This window comes from Mercenaria mercenaria, chromosome 4 (assembly GCF_021730395.1).
Source record: "Mercenaria mercenaria strain notata chromosome 4, MADL_Memer_1, whole genome shotgun sequence".
NCBI classification, from domain to species: Eukaryota; Metazoa; Mollusca; class Bivalvia; order Venerida; family Veneridae; genus Mercenaria; species Mercenaria mercenaria.
In genome coordinates this window covers 27,993,599-28,012,386 of record NC_069364.1, presented here as the reverse complement: position 1 = coordinate 28,012,386, position 18,788 = coordinate 27,993,599, and the positions used below count along the sequence as shown (strand labels likewise).

General features: G+C 38.1%; 1 protein-coding gene across 1 annotated transcript in view; it reads left to right on the top strand.

Annotated features, from left to right (window-relative positions):
- The window catches only part of LOC128546050 (receptor-type tyrosine-protein phosphatase beta-like), a 44,909-nt gene extending 26,745 nt beyond the window's left edge, over nucleotides 1-18,164 (top strand). The window contains exons 6-11 of the mRNA XM_053542102.1: nucleotides 259-410; nucleotides 2,426-2,576; nucleotides 3,190-3,298; nucleotides 3,886-3,909; nucleotides 4,170-4,190; nucleotides 17,170-18,164. Coding sequence (XP_053398077.1) covers nucleotides 259-410; nucleotides 2,426-2,576; nucleotides 3,190-3,298; nucleotides 3,886-3,909; nucleotides 4,170-4,190; nucleotides 17,170-17,273 — 561 coding nt within the window. The 3' untranslated portion in view covers nucleotides 17,274-18,164. The remainder of the gene's footprint in view (nucleotides 1-258; nucleotides 411-2,425; nucleotides 2,577-3,189; nucleotides 3,299-3,885; nucleotides 3,910-4,169; nucleotides 4,191-17,169) is intronic.
- The last annotated feature ends 624 nt before the right edge of the window (nucleotides 18,165-18,788 follow it).

The window sequence follows — 18,788 nt, the reverse complement described above, 5'->3', positions numbered from 1 at the left end:
AGTGAGAAATACAGTTAGTTCAGACTGCAATTATTATCAAAATGAATTATCTTTCTTTTTCTTCTTCTGTAACTTTAGCTTCTTTGATAATTGATTGATCTCCCCCTTTCATCATAAAAGTAGCAGTATGGCATATAGCTGTCTCCCAAACTTCACTCTTGTTACAATGGTTTAATAATTTTGAAAAACTGATCAGAAGTTCTAAAGGACTTTCTTTTCCAAAATATATAAATCATGCTGTGGTTTTCCAATTTTCAGGACGGACAGTCACGCCAAGTTATCCATTTTCACTACTTGGATTTCCCAGATTTCAGTGCCAATGTGGAATTTGACCACTTCATTACTTTTGTAAGGAATGTCCGGAGCCATGTACCACATGATAATACAGGACCAATTATTGTTCACTGCAGGTAGGTTTGTTTGTGGTTATAATCAAATCACAAATGTCATTAGCCACGCCATGAGAAAACCGCCATGCTGGCTTTGTGGCCAGCATGGATCCAGACCAGCCTGCGCATCCATGCAGTCTAGTCAGGATCCATGCTGGTCGCTTTCAAAGCCTATTGCAATTAGAGAAACCGTTAGCGAACAGAATAGATCCTGACCAGACTGCACATATCCATGCTGGTCTCAAAGCCACTATGTTGGTTTTCTCATGGTGCAGCTCAAATGTAACATTCCCACTTTAAATGGTGGAGCAAGGCTTAAACTGCCCATGAGCCAGACAAAACCCTTTCTTGACAAAACCAAGAGTAGATGGCACTTTCTGCTCATTTAACAGAAATATTACAAATTAGCAAAGAATTAATGAAAATATTTTTATATTTCAGCATCAGAAACTATTTTCTTACATTAAGTTTAGTTATTTTCCTTGAAAAAATATCAGCCCGCCCTCTTAGCTTAATAGGGCAAGGACAGATCTATAGATAGGGACGGTTGTGACTTTGATCCCTGAGTGAGGCGTATGTTATCTGTGATGATTGATAAAAGACATTGTGTCTAAAATCATTCATCCTCCACCTCTGATTCATGTGGGGAAGTTGGTAATTACTTGCGGAGAACAGGTTAGAAAACTACAGAATCCAGTTAAACTGGTTCGATTATCTGCCTGCCTTTGTATATCTGAAATACTATTGAAAAATAGTGCTAAAAAAAGCAAACAATAGAAACTATCTTAAAATAAAAAAGAAAATAAGGAAAATTCATAAAAGGAGTTTGTCCACTAAACAGTACTTAAAATCAGCTGCAGGAGTTTTGCCCTATATATTCGAGCAGCCCCTCAAGGCAATATTTTGCGTATGAACTGACACCCAGGTAACCAGGTCCAGCTGGTTTCCTCATGTAAAAAAAACTGAGGGGCTTGTAAAAGATGAATAGAGAACATTTTTAAGGGAGGTCACAAATATTCACTTGAACATCGGACAGCTTCATATTTTGCAATGATATATAGTCATTTCATACTAAATATGGAACCCTACTTATAATAAACATCTTTTCATGAAAATAACCATCTGCAAACAATTGTTCAGAAAATTTAATAGTTGTTTGCCACATATTAACCTTCAGCCTGCTGGTGGCAAGTTACCCTGCTTTTGTGACCAGTGCAGACCTGAAGGTCATGGTCTGCACTGTTCGCTGTTCAGTCAGTAAATTTTCATTAAGCACCCCTTCAAATAATAAATAGTATTACCCAAGTTGAATGATGGACCAGTCCATTGTAGAAATTTATCAAACTAAAGGTTAATCTGCATGTATAAAATTTCAGTTTAAGAAGCACAGTTCTGAAATTTACAATATAAGTTTGAAAATTGTATTATTATATGTTCTAAAAATAACCTGAATTTCATTGGCAGAAATCGCTCATCATCTTTCAAAATATATTTCATAAATTAACGGTTAGTGGGTTTTCCCCATTAAACATAATTTTCTATAAATAGAATGGAAGAATGGTGTTACTCCTGCCTGTGATAACTGGTCAAAATGCTCCGGTTACAATCAACTACAATGTATTTCAGCGATAAGAAACTGTATACACAATGATTCAAGGAATTTTAAGTGTCTTCTTTTAAACTTTAATAGGTTTTCACACAGTTATTATTACTTTCAAACATTAAATATGTTGCAACAAATATTTGGTACTTAATTATTCATAAACCTGAACCATAAAATAAAACAGTTACTGACTCTTGAGCCATTGGATATGATGTGATGTTCACCGGAAGAAAGCAATATTGACCTCGGCTATCACCTCGGTCAATATTGCCGTCTTCCGTGAATATCACATCATATTCAACGGCTCAAGAGTCAATAATTGTATAATATTTTGCTTTTAATATTGAAATAAACAGAGAAGCCCTACAACAATGCATATCAATAAAACACTACATCTCTTGATATTTTGATAATTGAAAGTTTCATTTTTCAGTGCGGGTGTTGGAAGAACAGGAACTTTTATAGCTACAGACAGATTGAGTCTCTACTTAGATAGTCCAGAGTTTAGTGAGAATGATGATGTAGATATATTTGGTATGGTGGTCGGCATGAGGGAGAACAGAATAGCTATGGTACAGACAGAGGTTAGTAGATATATAAATTTTGATACTGTGGTCAGCCGATATATTTGATATTGTGGTCAGCCGATATATTTGTTATTGTGGTCAGCCAGAAGGAGAACAGAATGGTCGTGGTACAGACAGAGGTGAGTAGATATATTAATTTTGATATTGTGGTCAGCCGATATATTTGTTATTGTGGTCAGCCGATATATTTGTTATTGTGGTCTGCCTAAAAATGAGAACAGAATGGTCGTGGTACGGACAGAGGTGAGTAGATATATTTGTGGTCAGCATGAGGAAGAAAAGATTTGCAATGGTGCAGATTTAATAGATCAATTTGCTCAATTAGCAAGAGGTTGGACAAAGTGGACATGGTTCATACTGAGGTTTGTAGATATATTTGCTGAATCAGTCGGCATGAGTGTGTACTTGAAAGTGCTTGCTTGTTAGAAATAGTTCTGTAAGGTCTACAAATTGGCCATTTATCCTGAACATTCATTTGGAATAACGATTCTTATTTTAAAATAAAATGAACTTTTAGCTCTGGAAAAAAAATCCCTGTATCTGACATTACAGTATGTATAACTGATTGCTGTCGTTACGAATTCCAGTAAGTTGTTGTTGTTATTTACAGTCTCAGTATATCATGATACATGATTGTTTCGACAAAATGTTGGAGGAAAAGAGGAAGGCGCTGCAGGCGACAGACTCCACGGAAGATCTATATGAAAACCAGGGATTTGGTACGTAAAAAAAAATACATTCTAGAAAGCCTTTTGTAACGTATAAAGTTAATACATATAAAGTTTCCATTTACTGGTATTTCAAAATTTGACATCAACTGATTCATGCCACCATGAAATAGCAAATTTGGCAGAAATGCACAAAAAGATTTCACAGTGCTTCCATTTACCATAATTCATTTTTAGCAAATCATTAGATTCTAGTGCTGTGAACTTGTTTGTAACTTGGAATATTTTTTGCTGTAAATGCTAATTGAGATAGGTATGAAATTATGATGAATGTATAAGGGCACTTTTAGATACATAATGTACATGTACCTAGATGTGTTTTAGTACAGTTCCTTACACAGCAATGGATAGAAGTGATTGGTGACTATTATTTGAATCATAACAGGTTGATATCCACTTTTGAGGGCAATAGGTTTGGGCTGTTTCTTGCATTTGATTCAACACAATATATTTGAAAATGTTTCGCAAAATAGAAAGTATCGGGGCTTTCATATTTTTATGAAATGTTATGTAATGATTTCATATCCAAGACCCTAGGGTCAGAATTTAATGAAGATTTTTTTTTCATTTTATTACAGTGGATCATCAACTTTTATGTTCATGTAGGTACAAATGTATTTATATACATCTATATCTTTATTGAAGTACATTTTGCAAAGAATTTATTTATTATTTATATTCTTTCACAGTCCAGTGAAAAAAAAGACATTTTCACTACTTTGAAACAATGAAAATATAAATTTTATTTCACTGATAAAATTAAGTATTTCACTGAAGAGCATTCAGTAAAGAGAAATAAAATTTTGTCGTGGAAAAGGTAGACCAAACAGTGGTTATTTCATAAACACACTTATTTTTACAGATGAATCAAGACCTGGATCACGTAAATGTCTTGTCAGCCAAACTTAGATATATGAAAACCATAACATTTGATGTATGAACATCATATACTTTCATCTTAGCATCTCATAAATGTTCATCTGTACCTACTGTAGAGCCCAAGGTTTTAAAATCTAGTTTAGAGACCAGTCTACATAATGCTGTCTTTTCATTGGTCAATTTCAAAACTGGCTGAGAATCATCCAATCAGATGCTGTCAGTTTTTAGACTGGTCCCATAACTCAATGTTAAAACCTTGGACACTCACTGTCTGTTTAGACTGGTCCCATAGCTCAATGTTAAAACCTTGGACACTCACTGTCTGTTTTTATTTAGATCTGTTTAATATGTAACAGCATACGTGATTGGTTGTTTTAAATGCCTATCATAATGCCAGAGAATACTTGGCCTTACACTGGCCAAATATCACAGGATGATTTCCCTTGGTCAGTAGATTACCTCTGTTTTGGGTCAAAAACCATTTTATCTCAGTATCTAAAGAACATTTTTGTTCAGTAGATGATTCCTATTTCTGTGGGTGGTCAAAGGTCACAGAGACCTCTAGACTAAAAATGATTTTCACTGACAAGACTACAACAAATGAATGCTTGACTTACCGTATGATTGCCAATAAATAGTAATTGGCCACTATGATTTTGGGAGTCTGTAGGTCAAAGGTCAAGGTCACAGTGACCTTGGGACTGAACTCAGTTTCAGCTCAGTAACTATAGTGACACTTTGGCCTATAGTCATTAAACTTAATAGGATGATTACCATTGATAAGTAGGTGACCATTATTGTTTTTTCTTGGGTCAATAGGTCAAACATCACAGTAAATTTGAGATTGAAAATAGTTTCTGCTCAATAAGTAATGAAAGCTTTGGTCTCTAGCCATCAGATTCCAAAGGGTGATTGCCTGTGATCAGCAGATGGATGACCCCATTTTTATATGCCCGAAGGGACGTATTATGTTATGACGCTGGTGTCCGTCCGTCTGTCCGTTAGCAATTTCGTGTCCGCTCTGTAACACTTGAACCCCTTGAAGGATTTCAAGGAAACTTTACACAAATGTTCACCACACCGAGACGACGTGCAGAGCGCATGTTTTGGATGTCTCGCTTCAAGGTCAAGGTCACACTTAGGAGTCAAAGGTCATATCACTTTGTTTTGTGTCCGCTCTATAACTCTTGAACCCCTTGAAGGATTTCAAAGAAACTTGACACAAATGTTCACCACACCAAGACGACGTGCAGAGCGCATGTTCCGGATGACTTGCTTGAAGGTCAAGGTCACACTTAGGGGTCAAAAGTCATGTCAGTTTGTTTCGTGTCCGCTCTGTAACTCTTGAACTGCTGGAAGGATTTCAAAGAAACTTGGCAGAAATGTTCACCACATTGTAACGATGTGCAGAGCGCATGTTCCGGATGACTCACTTCAAGGTCAAGGTCACACTTAAGGGTCAAAGGTCATATATGACTTTGCTTTGTGTATATTGCTCTGCATTGCAGTGCTCTTGTTTTTATTTGGCATATCTCTTTTTTGTACTTACAATAATTTTTTTTTTGAATTACTTCCCTTTTATGTTACTATAAATAGCTTATTTTGAACCTTTTTTATTATTGGCCGTAGGGAAAAACCGAGACCACTTTTCTGTGGTACAACAGGGATGGTACCTCCAATTTTAAGGTGTATTTTTACATACCTGTACCTGATAAGGATTTTTTTGTAGACTTTGAATATTTTTTTTGTGGACTTAGATTTGTTTTTTGAAGTTTTCCTTTTGTTGTTCCAGTCCTTTGGGGCTACAACAGTCAAGTTCTTAAAATTTTGCTCCCATCCTATAATGTAAGCCTTCGGGCGTATATTGCCCTGCTTGGCGGCGCTCTTGTTGTTTAGGGTTAGTAGGTCAAAGACATAGTGACCTTTAGACTGAAAATGATTTTTGCTCAATAATTAAAGAAAGCTTTGGTTGTCAGTCTTCATAGGATGGTTGCCTGTAGTCAGTAGATGTTTCCCATTCTTTATGTCAGTCAAAGTTCAAGGTCACAGCATACAAAATAACATGTCCATGTGCCTCAAATAGGTTATTTCGGAGGGCATATTTGTTTTACAAAGAGCTCTTATATTTAAGATAAGAAAAAAGTATATTTCATATTAAATGAAGTGTCGGAGTGAATTAGATCATTTAAATGACTTAAATAAAACTTAGTAGCTGTTGAATAATTTATGAAATATATTTAAACAAGAGCTGTCTCCGTAGGATGACACATGCCCCCGATGGCACTTTGAATGAATAGTTATGGCCGATGTTAGAGTTTAGGACCTTTGACCTACGGAGCTGGGTCTTGCGCGCGACACATCGTCTTACTGTGTCACACATTCATGCATAGTTATTTTAAAATCCATGCATGAATGACAAAGATATGGACCGGACATGCCCATCAATGCACTGTCATGAAAAATGATCTTTAACGTCTAAGTGTGACATTGACCTTTGAGCTACGGACCTGGGTCTTGCGTGTGACACTTCGTCTTACTGTGGTACACATTCATGCCAAGTTATTTGAAAATCCATCCATCGATAACAAAGATATGGACCGGACACGCCCATCAATGCACTATCCTTTAACGTCTAAGTGTGACCTTGACCTTTGAGCTACGAACCTGGGTCTTGCGCATGACACGTTGTCTTACTGTGGTACACATTTATGCCAAGTTATTTGAAAATCCATCCATCGATGACAAAGATATGGACCGGACACGCCCATCAATGCACTATCCTTTAACGTCTAAGTGTGACCTTGACCTTTGAGCTACGGACCTGGGTCTTGCGCACTGCACGTCGTCTTACTGTGGTACACATTCATGCCAAGTTATTTGAAAATCCATCCATCGATGTCATAGATATGGACCGGACACGCCCATCAATGCACTATCCTTTAACGTCTAAGTGTGACCTTGACCTTTGAGCTACGGACCTGGGTCTTGCGCACTGCACGTCGTCTTACTGTGGTACACATTCATGCCAAGTTATTTGAAAATCCATCCATCGATGACAAAGATATGGACTGGACACGAAAATTGCGGACAGACCGACAGACTGACAGACCGACAGACAGACAGACAGTTCAAAAACTATATGCCTCCCTTCGGGGGCATAAAAATGATAATTCATGCCAACTGTCTGAAATGACAGTACTGTGTTTGGTCTGTGCCTCGGCAGAGCCTCGCATTTTATTCAACTTGTTTAATAAATTCAGTATGAAAAGACACTCGTGTAATATCCTCTATAAGATACCTCTTCCAACTTCAGAATGAACATTGGTTCATATTAGCTTTAGAATTTACCTCTTTTAACTTTTCAGTTATGCATGGTGTTTAAAATATCATAAACGAATTCTGTGGTCACAAAATGTGGTGGTTTTCAAAGTTTGGCTGCAGCTCTAGTTAACTAAATGACATGTTGTAAAATATTTGAGTGCAGTGGTGCAAAAACCCATGTTAAGACTTAGTGACCAGAAGGATCCAGATCAAAGCACATTCATACTGTTCTTTTATCTCCACTTCCACATCCAATCTGTTCATTCATGGATTTCTTCACGTGTATGCAATTGATAAGCAAACGTCAGAATGCACAGAGGTGCAGGCTGATCTGGATCCTTACTGGTTGCAAAGCCCTAACATGTTTTCTTTTCCAAAGTGGCACTCATTAAAGCTATAAATGTTTGCTAACTGTAATATGAATGTGGTTGATAACCATCAATGTGATTAAAAGCATGTTAAGGTCTTGTACAGTAAAACGCCGCTCACTTTGAGCATCAGTGGCTCAAGCAACAAGGCTGACTTGAGCAACTCATGATTCCTGGAAGCTTTCTTTATATTTTCTACATCTGGATCATTCCAATGCTTGATTATTATTTCTAATCCTCTTGCGACCTTGAGCGTTCATTGTTTTATTGTGTTATGAAAATTTTGCTGATATTAGCCTAATACAGCATCTATCATAAATAAAGTCTTTATTATTATGTCTCCCCCAGGAGACATATTGTTTTTGCCCTGTCCGTCCGTCCGTCCGTCCTTCCGTCCGTCCGTCTGTCCGTACGTCACACTTCATTTCCGAGCAATAACTGGAGAACCATTTGACCTAGAACCTTCAAACTTCATAGGGTTGTAGGCCTGCTGGAGTAGACGACCCCTATTGTTTTTGGGGTCACTCCGTCAAAGGTCAAGGTCACAGGGGCCTGAACATTGAAAACCATTTCCGATCAATAACTAGAGAACCACTTGACCCAGAATGTTGAAACTTCATAGGATGATTGATCATGAAGAGTAGATGACCCCTATTGATTTTGGGGTCACTCTGTCAAAGGTCAAGGTCACAGGGGCCTGAACATTGAAAATCATTTCTGATCAATAACTAGAGAACCACTTGACCCAGAATGTTGAAACTTCATGGGATGATTGTACATGCAAAGTAGATGACCCCTATTGATTTTGGGGTCACTCCATTAAAGGTCAAGGTCACAGGGGCCTGAACATTGAAAACCATTTACGGTCAGTAACTTGAGAACCACTTGACCCAGAATGTTGAAACTTAATGGGATGATTGGTCATGCAGAGTAGATGACCCCTAACGATTTTGGGGTCACTCTGTGAAAGGTCAAGGTCACAGTGGCCTGAACATTGAAAACCATTTCCGATCAATAACTAGAGAACCACTTGACCCAGAATGTTGAAACTTCATAGGATGATTGGTCATGAAGAGTAGATGACCCCTATTGATTTTGGGGTTACTCCGTCAAAGGTCAAGGTCACAGGGGCCTGAACATTGAAAACCATTTCCGATCAATAACTAGAGAACCACTTGACCCAGAATGTTGAAACTTCATAGGATGATTGGTCATGAAGAGTAGATGACCCCTATTGATTTTGGGGTCACTCTGTCAAAGGTCAAGGTCACAGGGGCCTGAACATTGAAAACCATTTCCGATCAATAACTAGAGAACCACTTGACCCAGAATGTTGAAACTTCATAGGATGATTGTTCATGAAGAGTAGATGACCCCTATTGATTTTGGGGTCACTCCGTCAAAGGTCAAGGTCACAGGGGCCTGAACATTGAAAACCATTTTCCGATCAATAACTAGAGAACCACTTGACCCCGAATGTTGAAACTTCATCGGATGATTGGTCATAAAGAGTAATTGACCCTATTGATTTTGGGGTCACTCCATCAAAGGTCAAGGTCACAGGGGCCTGAACATGGAAAACCATTTCCGATCAATAACTAGAGAACCACTTGACCCAGAATGTTGAAACTTCATAGGATGATTGTACATGCAAAGTAGATGACCCCTATTGATTTTGGGGTCACTCCGTCAAAGGTCAAGGTCACAGGGGCCTGAACATGGAAAACCATTTCCGATCAATAACTGGAGAACCACTTGACCCAGAATGTTGAAACTTCATAGGATGATTGGTCATAAAGAGTAGATGACCCCTATTGATTTTGGGGTCACTCTGTCAAAGGTCAAGGTCACAGGGGCCTGAACATTGAAAACCATTTCTGGTCAGTAACTTGAGAACCACTTGACCCAGAATGTTGAAACTTAATGGGATGATTGGTCATGCAGAGTAGATGACCCCTAACGATTTTGGGGTCACTCTGTGAAAGGTCAAGGTCACAGGGGCCTCAACATTGAAAACCATTTCCGGTCAGTAACTTGAGAACCACTTGACCCAGAATGATGAAACTTCATAGGATGATTGGTCATGCAATGTAGATGACCCCTAACGATTTAAGGGTCACTCTGTTAAAGGTCAAGGCCACAGGGGCCTGAACATGGAAAACCATTTCCAATCAATAACTTGAGAACCTCTCGACCCAGAATGTTGAAACTTCGTAGGATGATTGTTCATGCAGAGTAAATGACCCCTATTGTTTTTGGGGTCACTCCATTAAAGGTCAAGGTCACAGGGGCCTGAACATTGATAACCAGTTCCGATCAATAACTTGAGAACCACTTGACCCAGAATGTTGAAACTTCATAGGATGATTGAACATGCAGAGTAGATGACCCCTATTGATTTTGAGGTCAGTCTATTAAAGGTCAAGGTCACAGTGGCCTGTTCATGTAAAATCATTTTTATGAAATAACTTGAGAACCACTTGACCTACAATGTTGAAACTTAATAGGATGATTGGACATGCAAAGTAGATGACCCCTATTGATTTTGGGGTCACTCCATTAAAGGTCAAGGTCACAGGGGCCTGAACATTGAAAACCATTTACGGTCAGTAACTTGAGAACCACTTGACCCAGAATGTTGAAACTTAATGGGATGATTGGTCATGCAGAGTAGATGACCCCTAACGATTTTGGGGTCACTCTGTGAAAGGTCAAGGTCACAGTGGCCTGAACATTGAAAACCATTTCCGATCAATAACTAGAGAACCACTTGACCCAAAATGTTGAAACTTCATAGGATGATTGGTCAAGAAGGGTAGATGACCCCTATTGATTTTGGGGTTACTCCGTCAAAGGTCAAGGTCACAGGGGCCTGAATATTGAAAACCATTTCGATCAATAACTAGAGAACCACTTGACCCAGAATATTGAAACTTCATAGGATGATTGGTCATGAAGAGTAGATGACCCCTATTGATTTTGGGGTCACTCTGTCAAAGGTCAAGGTCACAGGGGCCTGAACATTGAAAACCATTTCCGATCAATAACTAGAGAACCACTTGACCCAGAATGTTGAAACTTCATAGGATGATTGTTCATGAAGAGTAGATGACCCCTATTGATTTTGGGGTCACTCCGTCAAAGGTCAAGGTCACAGGGGCCTGAACATTGAAAACCATTTCCGATCAATAACTAGAGAACCACTTGACCCCGAATGTTGAAACTTCATCGGATGATTGGTCATAAAGAGTAATTGACCCCTATTGATTTTGGGGTCACTCCATCAAAGGTCAAGGTCACAGGGGCCTGAACATGGAAAACCATTTCCGATCAATAACTAGAGAACCACTTGACCCAGAATGTTGAAACTTCATAGGATGATTGTACATGCAAAGTAGATGACCCCTATTGATTTTGGGGTCACTCCGTCAAAGGTCAAGGTCACAGGGGCCTGAACATGGAAAACCATTTCCGATCAATAACTGGAGAACCACTTGACCCAGAATGTTGAAACTTCATAGGATGATTGGTCATAAAGAGTAGATGACCCCTATTGATTTTGGGGTCACTCTGTCAAAGGTCAAGGTCACAGGGGCCTGAACATTGAAAACCATTTCTGGTCAGTAACTTGAGAACCACTTGACCCAGAATGTTGAAACTTAATGGGATGATTGGTCATGCAGAGTAGATGACCCCTAACGATTTTGGGGTCACTCTGTGAAAGGTCAAGGTCACAGGGGCCTCAACATTGAAAACCATTTCCGGTCAGTAACTTGAGAACCACTTGACCCAGAATGATGAAACTTCATAGGATGATTGGTCATGCAATGTAGATGACCCCTAACGATTTAAGGGTCACTCTGTTAAAGGTCAAGGCCACAGGGGCCTGAACATGGAAAACCATTTCCAATCAATAACTTGAGAACCTCTCGACCCAGAATGTTGAAACTTCGTAGGATGATTGTTCATGCAGAGTAAATGACCCCTATTGTTTTTGGGGTCACTCCATTAAAGGTCAAGGTCACAGGGGCCTGAACATTGATAACCAGTTCCGATCAATAACTTGAGAACCACTTGACCCAGAATGTTGAAACTTCATAGGATGATTGAACATGCAGAGTAGATGACCCCTATTGATTTTGAGGTCAGTCTATTAAAGGTCAAGGTCACAGTGGCCTGTTCATGTAAAATCATTTTTATGAAATAACTTGAGAACCACTTGACCTACAATGTTGAAACTTAATAGGATGATTGGACATGCAGAGTAGATGACCCCTATTTATTTTGAGGTCACTTCATCAAAGGTCAAGGTCACAGGAGCCTGAACAGTGACTTCAGAACCACTAGGCCAAGAGTGTTGAAATTTAGCGGGATGACTGGACATGCCAAGTAGATGATCCCTATTGCAGCCATCCATCAGTGTCTCTTTGACTTTCGCTCCTGACCCCTATTGACTTCTTGCCTATAGGACTTTGCATTGGGGGAGACATGCGCTTTTTTACAAAAGCATTTTCTAGTTATTATTATTATTATTATTATATTATCATCATCTAGCATAATATATTCCAAAATGTATTAGACAGGTAGATTTGTGTAATATTTTTTAATGTTTCATGTAAAGCTGGATAAAATCATATACCTTGATAGTTGGGCTAAATTGTTCCTTACAGTATGTGAGAATTATATGATTGCCGAATGTTGATATGTGACCCCTGTATTTTGATGTGGGAACGGGAGGGGGTGGGGGAAAGGTCAGTAGTCAAGTGTCACAGTCACCTTCACTATAAATGGTATCTAACAAATTAGCAAGTTCAGGCTTATGCCCATTAAACTTCTTAGGGCGATTGCCCTTGGTCATTGCTCATTGTATCTATAGTAATTAGGTCAAATGTTATCATTAAAGCATATGTATGAAAAGGATATGCTGCATTTTGTGAGGATGCTTTAATGAAGTTGCAATGACTTCAGGACTATTGTTATTTTCTCTTCTAATTATGCTACCTTTTCTCCAGATATATCTTTGTTCTTACAATTTTATGTACACTCATTTGAAGAGAACAGGGAAATCTTATGTATGTTTAAGTTTTAAGCTGTTGTTACCTTTGACTGAAGTATCTCTCTGTTGATATGAGCCATGCCATGAGAAAACCAACGTAGTGGCTTTGCAACCAGCATGGATCCAGACCAGCCTGCGCATCTGCGCAGTCTGATCAGGATCCATGCTGTTCGCTAACGGCTTCTCTAATTGCAATAGGCTTTGATAGGCTGGTCTGGATCCATGCTGGTCGCAATCGCACTGTTGGTTTTCTCATGGTGCAGCTCATATGTAGTTTTTGTCATTTTCTACATTTTTCTGCAACTTTGTAGGAAAACATTTATTCAAATGCACATAATTGTTTTAACAAAGGATTGTCTTTCTGTTACTGAACTGTCGCTCAATTTTTGGTATTTGCTCCTTTTTTAGCTCACCTGTCACAAAGTGACAAGGTGAGCTTTTGTGATCGCACAGCGTCCGTCGTCCGTCGTCCGTCCGTCCGTCAGTCCGTCCGTGCGTGCGTAAACTTTTGCTTGTGACCACTCTAGAGGTCACGTTTTTCATGGGATCTTTATGAAAATTGGTCAGAATGTTCCCCTTGATGATATCTAGGTCAAGTTCGAAACTGGGTCACATGCGGTCAAAAACTAGGTCAGTAGGTCTAAAAATAGAAAAACCTTGTGACCTCTCTAGAGGCCATATATTTCACAAGATCTTAATGAAAATTGGTCAGAATGTTCACCTTGATGATATCTAGGTCAAGTTCGAAACTGGGTCACGTGGCATCAAAAACTAGGTCAGTAGGTCAAATAATAGAAAAACCTTGTGACCTCTCTAGAGGCCATATTTTTCATGGGATCTGTATGAAAGTTGGTCTGAATGTTCATCTTGATGATATCTAGGTCAGGTTCGAAACTGGGTCACGTGGGGTCAAAAACTAGGTCGGTAGGTCTAAAAATAGAAAAACGTTGTGACCTCTCTAGAGGCCATACTTATGAATGGATCTTCATAAAAGTTGGTCAGAATGTTCACCTTGATGATATCTAGGTCAAGTTCGAAACTGGGTCACGTGCGGTCAAAAACTAGGTCAGTAGGTCTAAAAATAGAAAAACCTTGTGACCTCTCTAGAGGCCATATATTTCATGAGATCTTCATGAAAATTGGTCAGAATGTTCATCTTGATGATATCTAGGTCAAGTTCGAAAGTGGGTCACGTGCCCTCATAAACTAGGTCAGTAGGTCAAATAATAGAAAAACCTTGTGACCTCTCTAGAGGCCATATTTTTCATGGGATCTGTATGAAAGTTGGTCTGAATGTTCATCTTGATGATATCTAGGTCAAGTTCGAAACAGGGTCATGTGCGGTCAAAAACTAGGTCAGTAGGTCTAAAAATAGAAAAACCTTGTGACCTCTCTAGAGGCCATACTTGTGAATGGATCTCCATAAAAATTGGTCAGAATGTTCATCTTGATGATATCTAGATCAAGTTCGAAAGTGGGTCACGTGCCATCAAAAAGTAGGTCAGTAGGTCAAATAATGAAAAAACCTTGTGACCTCTCTAGAGGCCATATTTTTCATGGGATCTGTATGAAAGTTGGTCTGAATGTTTATCTTGATGATATATAGGTCAAGTTTGAAACTGTGTCAACTGCAATCAAAAACTAGGTCAGTAGGTCTTAAAATAGAAAAACCTTGTGACCTCTTTAGAGGCCATACCCTTGAATGGATCTTCATGAAAATTGGTCAGAATGTTCACCTTGATGATATCTAGGTCAAGTTTGAAACTGGGTCACGTGCCATCAAAAACTAGGTCAGTAGGTCTAAAAATAGAAAAACCTTGTGACCTCTCTAGAGGCCATACTTTTCATGGGATCTGTATGAAAATTGGTCTGAATGTTCATCTTGATGATATCTAGGTCAGATTTGAAACTGGGTCAGCTGCGGTCAAAAACTAGGTCAGTAGGTCTAAAATTAGAAAAATCTTTTGACCTCTCTAGAGGCCATATTTTTCAATGGATCTTCATGAAAATTGATCTGAATGTTCACCTTGATGATATGTAGGTCAGTTTCGAAACTGGGTCACGTGGGGTCAAAAACTAGGCCAGTAAGTATAAACTAGGTCAATAGGTCAAGTAATAGAAAAACCTTGTGACCTCTCTAGAGACCATATTTTTCAATAGATCTTCATGAAAATTGTTCAGAATTTTTATCTTGATAATATCTAGGTCAAGTTCAAAACTGGGTCACATGAGCTCAAAAACTAGGTCACTATGTGAAATAACAGAAAAAACGACGCCATACTCAAAACTGGGTCATGTGGGAACAGGTGAGCGATTCAGGACCATCATGGTCCTCTTGTTAGTTGGAGTGGGTGTATATATATAAGGACTTTAACTTTCTTTTCATCTGTCTGTCAGGGTCAGTTTCCAAATGCTTCAGAAGTATCAGTGTGAACTGGTATTTTTAATTTTTGTTTTTCTAAATTGAATCATTATCAGTCTCCTAGGACTTGTTGGAAACCTGTTTAAGAACCATAGGTGGGTGCCTTGTCTGTCAGTTCAAGCATTCCATTTTCTTCTGGTTAATAACTTAACCATGCATGAATACATGTACTTTCATATAGCGAGACTATCACACAAGTTTCACTTGTCAAGGAATTTGGATACTTTCTCTTTACCGGAAGATCACTTTATAAGCCAGATTACTTGGTACAAATATTCACCGTAAGAAGACAGTATGCAAGAGTCAGATCCTAAAGGTTAAAGTCACACTGAGAAATCAAAGATTTTTTAAGTGTTTTTTTTTTTTCTATAGTCTGTGACTTTAATATTGGTACAGATTTTCACAATTTTTAGCTCATCTGATTTTTTGAAAAAAAATGATAAGTTATTGTCAGCACTTGATCGGCGTCGGCGTTGCCTGGTTAAGTTTTATGTTTAGGTCAGATTTTCTCCTAAACTATCAAAAGTATTGCTTTGAAACTTGCCCATGTACAGCAAGAAACATAACTCTTTCCTGCTTTTTGCAAGAATTATGGCCCATTTTGGACTTAGAAAATACCAGGTTTATTGGTTAAGTTTTATGTTTAGGTCAGCTTTTCTTCTAAACTATTCAAGCTATTGCTTTGAAACTTGCAACAATTGTTCACCATCATAAGTTGACTCTGTACTTCAAGAAACGTAACTCCATCCTGCTTTTTGCAAGAATTATGGCCCTTTTTGGACTTAGAAAATCATGGGTAGGACAATTTTTCTATTGTACAAAAAAAATCAGATGAGCGTCAGCACCCGCAAGGTGGTGCTCTTGTTAAACAGGGCATCATATGCAAGACTGAGCCATAGCTCAAAGGTCATGGTCACACAAAGGTTTAATATATTCAGACATTTTTGTGGTAGGTCTTGAATTTCTTTTGGTTGATAAGCAACATGGCAAGAATACTGACTGTAACAAGGCAGCATCATTTTAGACTATAGCCCTGTTTGCAAAGGTCAAGGTCACTTAGAGGTCAAAGATATACATCAGCTTTTGTGCCCCCCATGATATTTGCCATTGTCCTTGGATCTATCTGTCATTACGGCCGTCTGAGACTGTGTCATGCATACCTCAAAAAGTATTTGGCCTAGAGTCATTAAACCTCACAGGATTGTTATTCAACACGACTGTGAAGTTATGCACCTAGGATTTTAATTGGGAGACTAGAGTAATGGCCATTGACTTTGTCAAAAATATGCATACAATGACAGGAGTGAAGGCACCAGTGTCCTCTGGACACACATCTAGATCATGTTCAGTCTGTAACTTGTTTTATTTATTACTGGACATTCATTTAAATTTGCCCAAACAATCCTCAAAGTAAAAGTATGAAACTTATGTTACTAATAGTACTGTAAAAGCAGAAATTTTCACGAGGATTTTATTTTTGCGAGGCCCTACATCTCGCAAAAATTAGTCCTCGCGTAATTATTTACCATTAGTATAATTCTAATAATGTAGAATATCATTTTTACAATTACGCAAATATTAAACCTCTCGAACATACTTCACAAAATTTTGACCCAGCGAAAATATGTGCTTTTACAGAACTTTATATTACTTGAAAGTATTCCCTTTAAACTTGTTAAAAATCCTCTTGAACAATTATTTCATTTGTACCTAAATTGCTGGAAACATTTAAATTTTTGTTAAGAATGAAGTTGTTCATTTTGTAGCAAATGTAGAAGGTAGTCTGGTTGACCTAGAGAATTTTTTTTCATTATAGATCCATTTCCAGAGGTGCTGTATGAAAATGTTACTACATCACCACAACAAGTGCAGCTACAAGAACAAGAAGAAGAAAAACAACAACAACAAACAGAACTATGATTGCTGGCAAACAAGCAACAACTTATATAAGGGAAAACTTTTTATCAACAAATATAAACTGTGTATGGTTGCTAGGCAACATATAGCAGCTGATATCTCGCCTGTATGTTGAGAACAAGATGGTCTTTATTCTGTAGTAGCTGCAACTTGTGTGTTTCACAAACACAATGAAAACCATTACAGACAATAGTCCCAGACATCTTCCATATTCTTTTCCTGCATGAAGCACAATCCTTTTACAACTTTTTTTTTTTTGTTAAGACAATAAGATTCATGACCAGATAGGCTCAAAGTGCTAAGGAACAAATGTTATACACGGTGCTTGAATAAATGTCCTGGGGGACATAGTATTTTTAAAAGGTTTGGGAAGTGGGTGCATTTATTTTGGGATCTGTTTAATTTTAGATTTTGAGTCATTGTATACTATAAAACAGGGGCGTAGGGACGATTTGAGCATTGGGGCAGCGGAGGGAGTAGGTTTAGGAGGGGGTATCCCCCTCTCAACGGGGTCCAGGGCGGCCCCAGGAAAAATTTCATAAAGCTGGAGTAAATGGTGCAATCTGGCAACTTCTTGAGCTGAACTTACTAATTTTTGTACGCCTGTCTCTGAAAGCCCCTACGCCCTTGTAAAAAGAACAATTTTGACTATAAAAACACTACAAGCATCCACTTAAGATATATATTAATCTCTTAGAAAATGGGGGAGGGGATTCATGCAGGGATATATGGTAATAAAAAAACAAAAACATTTACATGGTGTTTTAACTTGGCAACAACAGACAAATTTATAAGTTTGATTGTTTCCAGCTATGCAGTCTTGTTTCAGTTTTGCAAAAAGCAGCTTTTGGTTCAGTAAATTCGTATGAAATGATTTCATGAATGTTTTACATTTTAAAACAGCAGGAAATTTTGTATAAAGGTTTCTATTCTGCATTATTATTTAATATACACTACAGATGTATAAAAAAATCTGTACAGTACACAACAACTGTGTAGTTACCTGAAACTTACCAATCACCATTCAAGGGAAATTTTCAAATCCAGTACATTTTGTTTGCTGTGAAGAGTTAGAGAGATGTATAAGCTTGCTAATGTTTCATTTAAAGAACATATTGAATTTGTAGAACTATTAAAAAAAAGTTTAGTTTTATCTACTTTAATTAATACACAATTTGTTTGAAATTCACTAATGAAAAAAAAATGCCCATTGTAGAAAAAATGGAGGTATTATGTTAATTGTACCACTTCTGCCAGTCTAACCGTAACCTTTCATGTCCTGAGCAAACTTAAAACTATTCTGAAGGTCTAGACTCTCAACTTGGCATATGGGCAGGTGATGATGATACAACATGTGCTGAGTGCATATACAGGCAGGTAGGTCAAAGTTTAGGTCACAAATTAAAGTCAAATATCAATTCTGTCCAACTTATTTAGTGTCCGGAGTGCAACTTAAAAAAAACTTTTCAAGGTATTGATTTGAAACTTAAAATATATAGGTAGATGGTGGTGGGATGA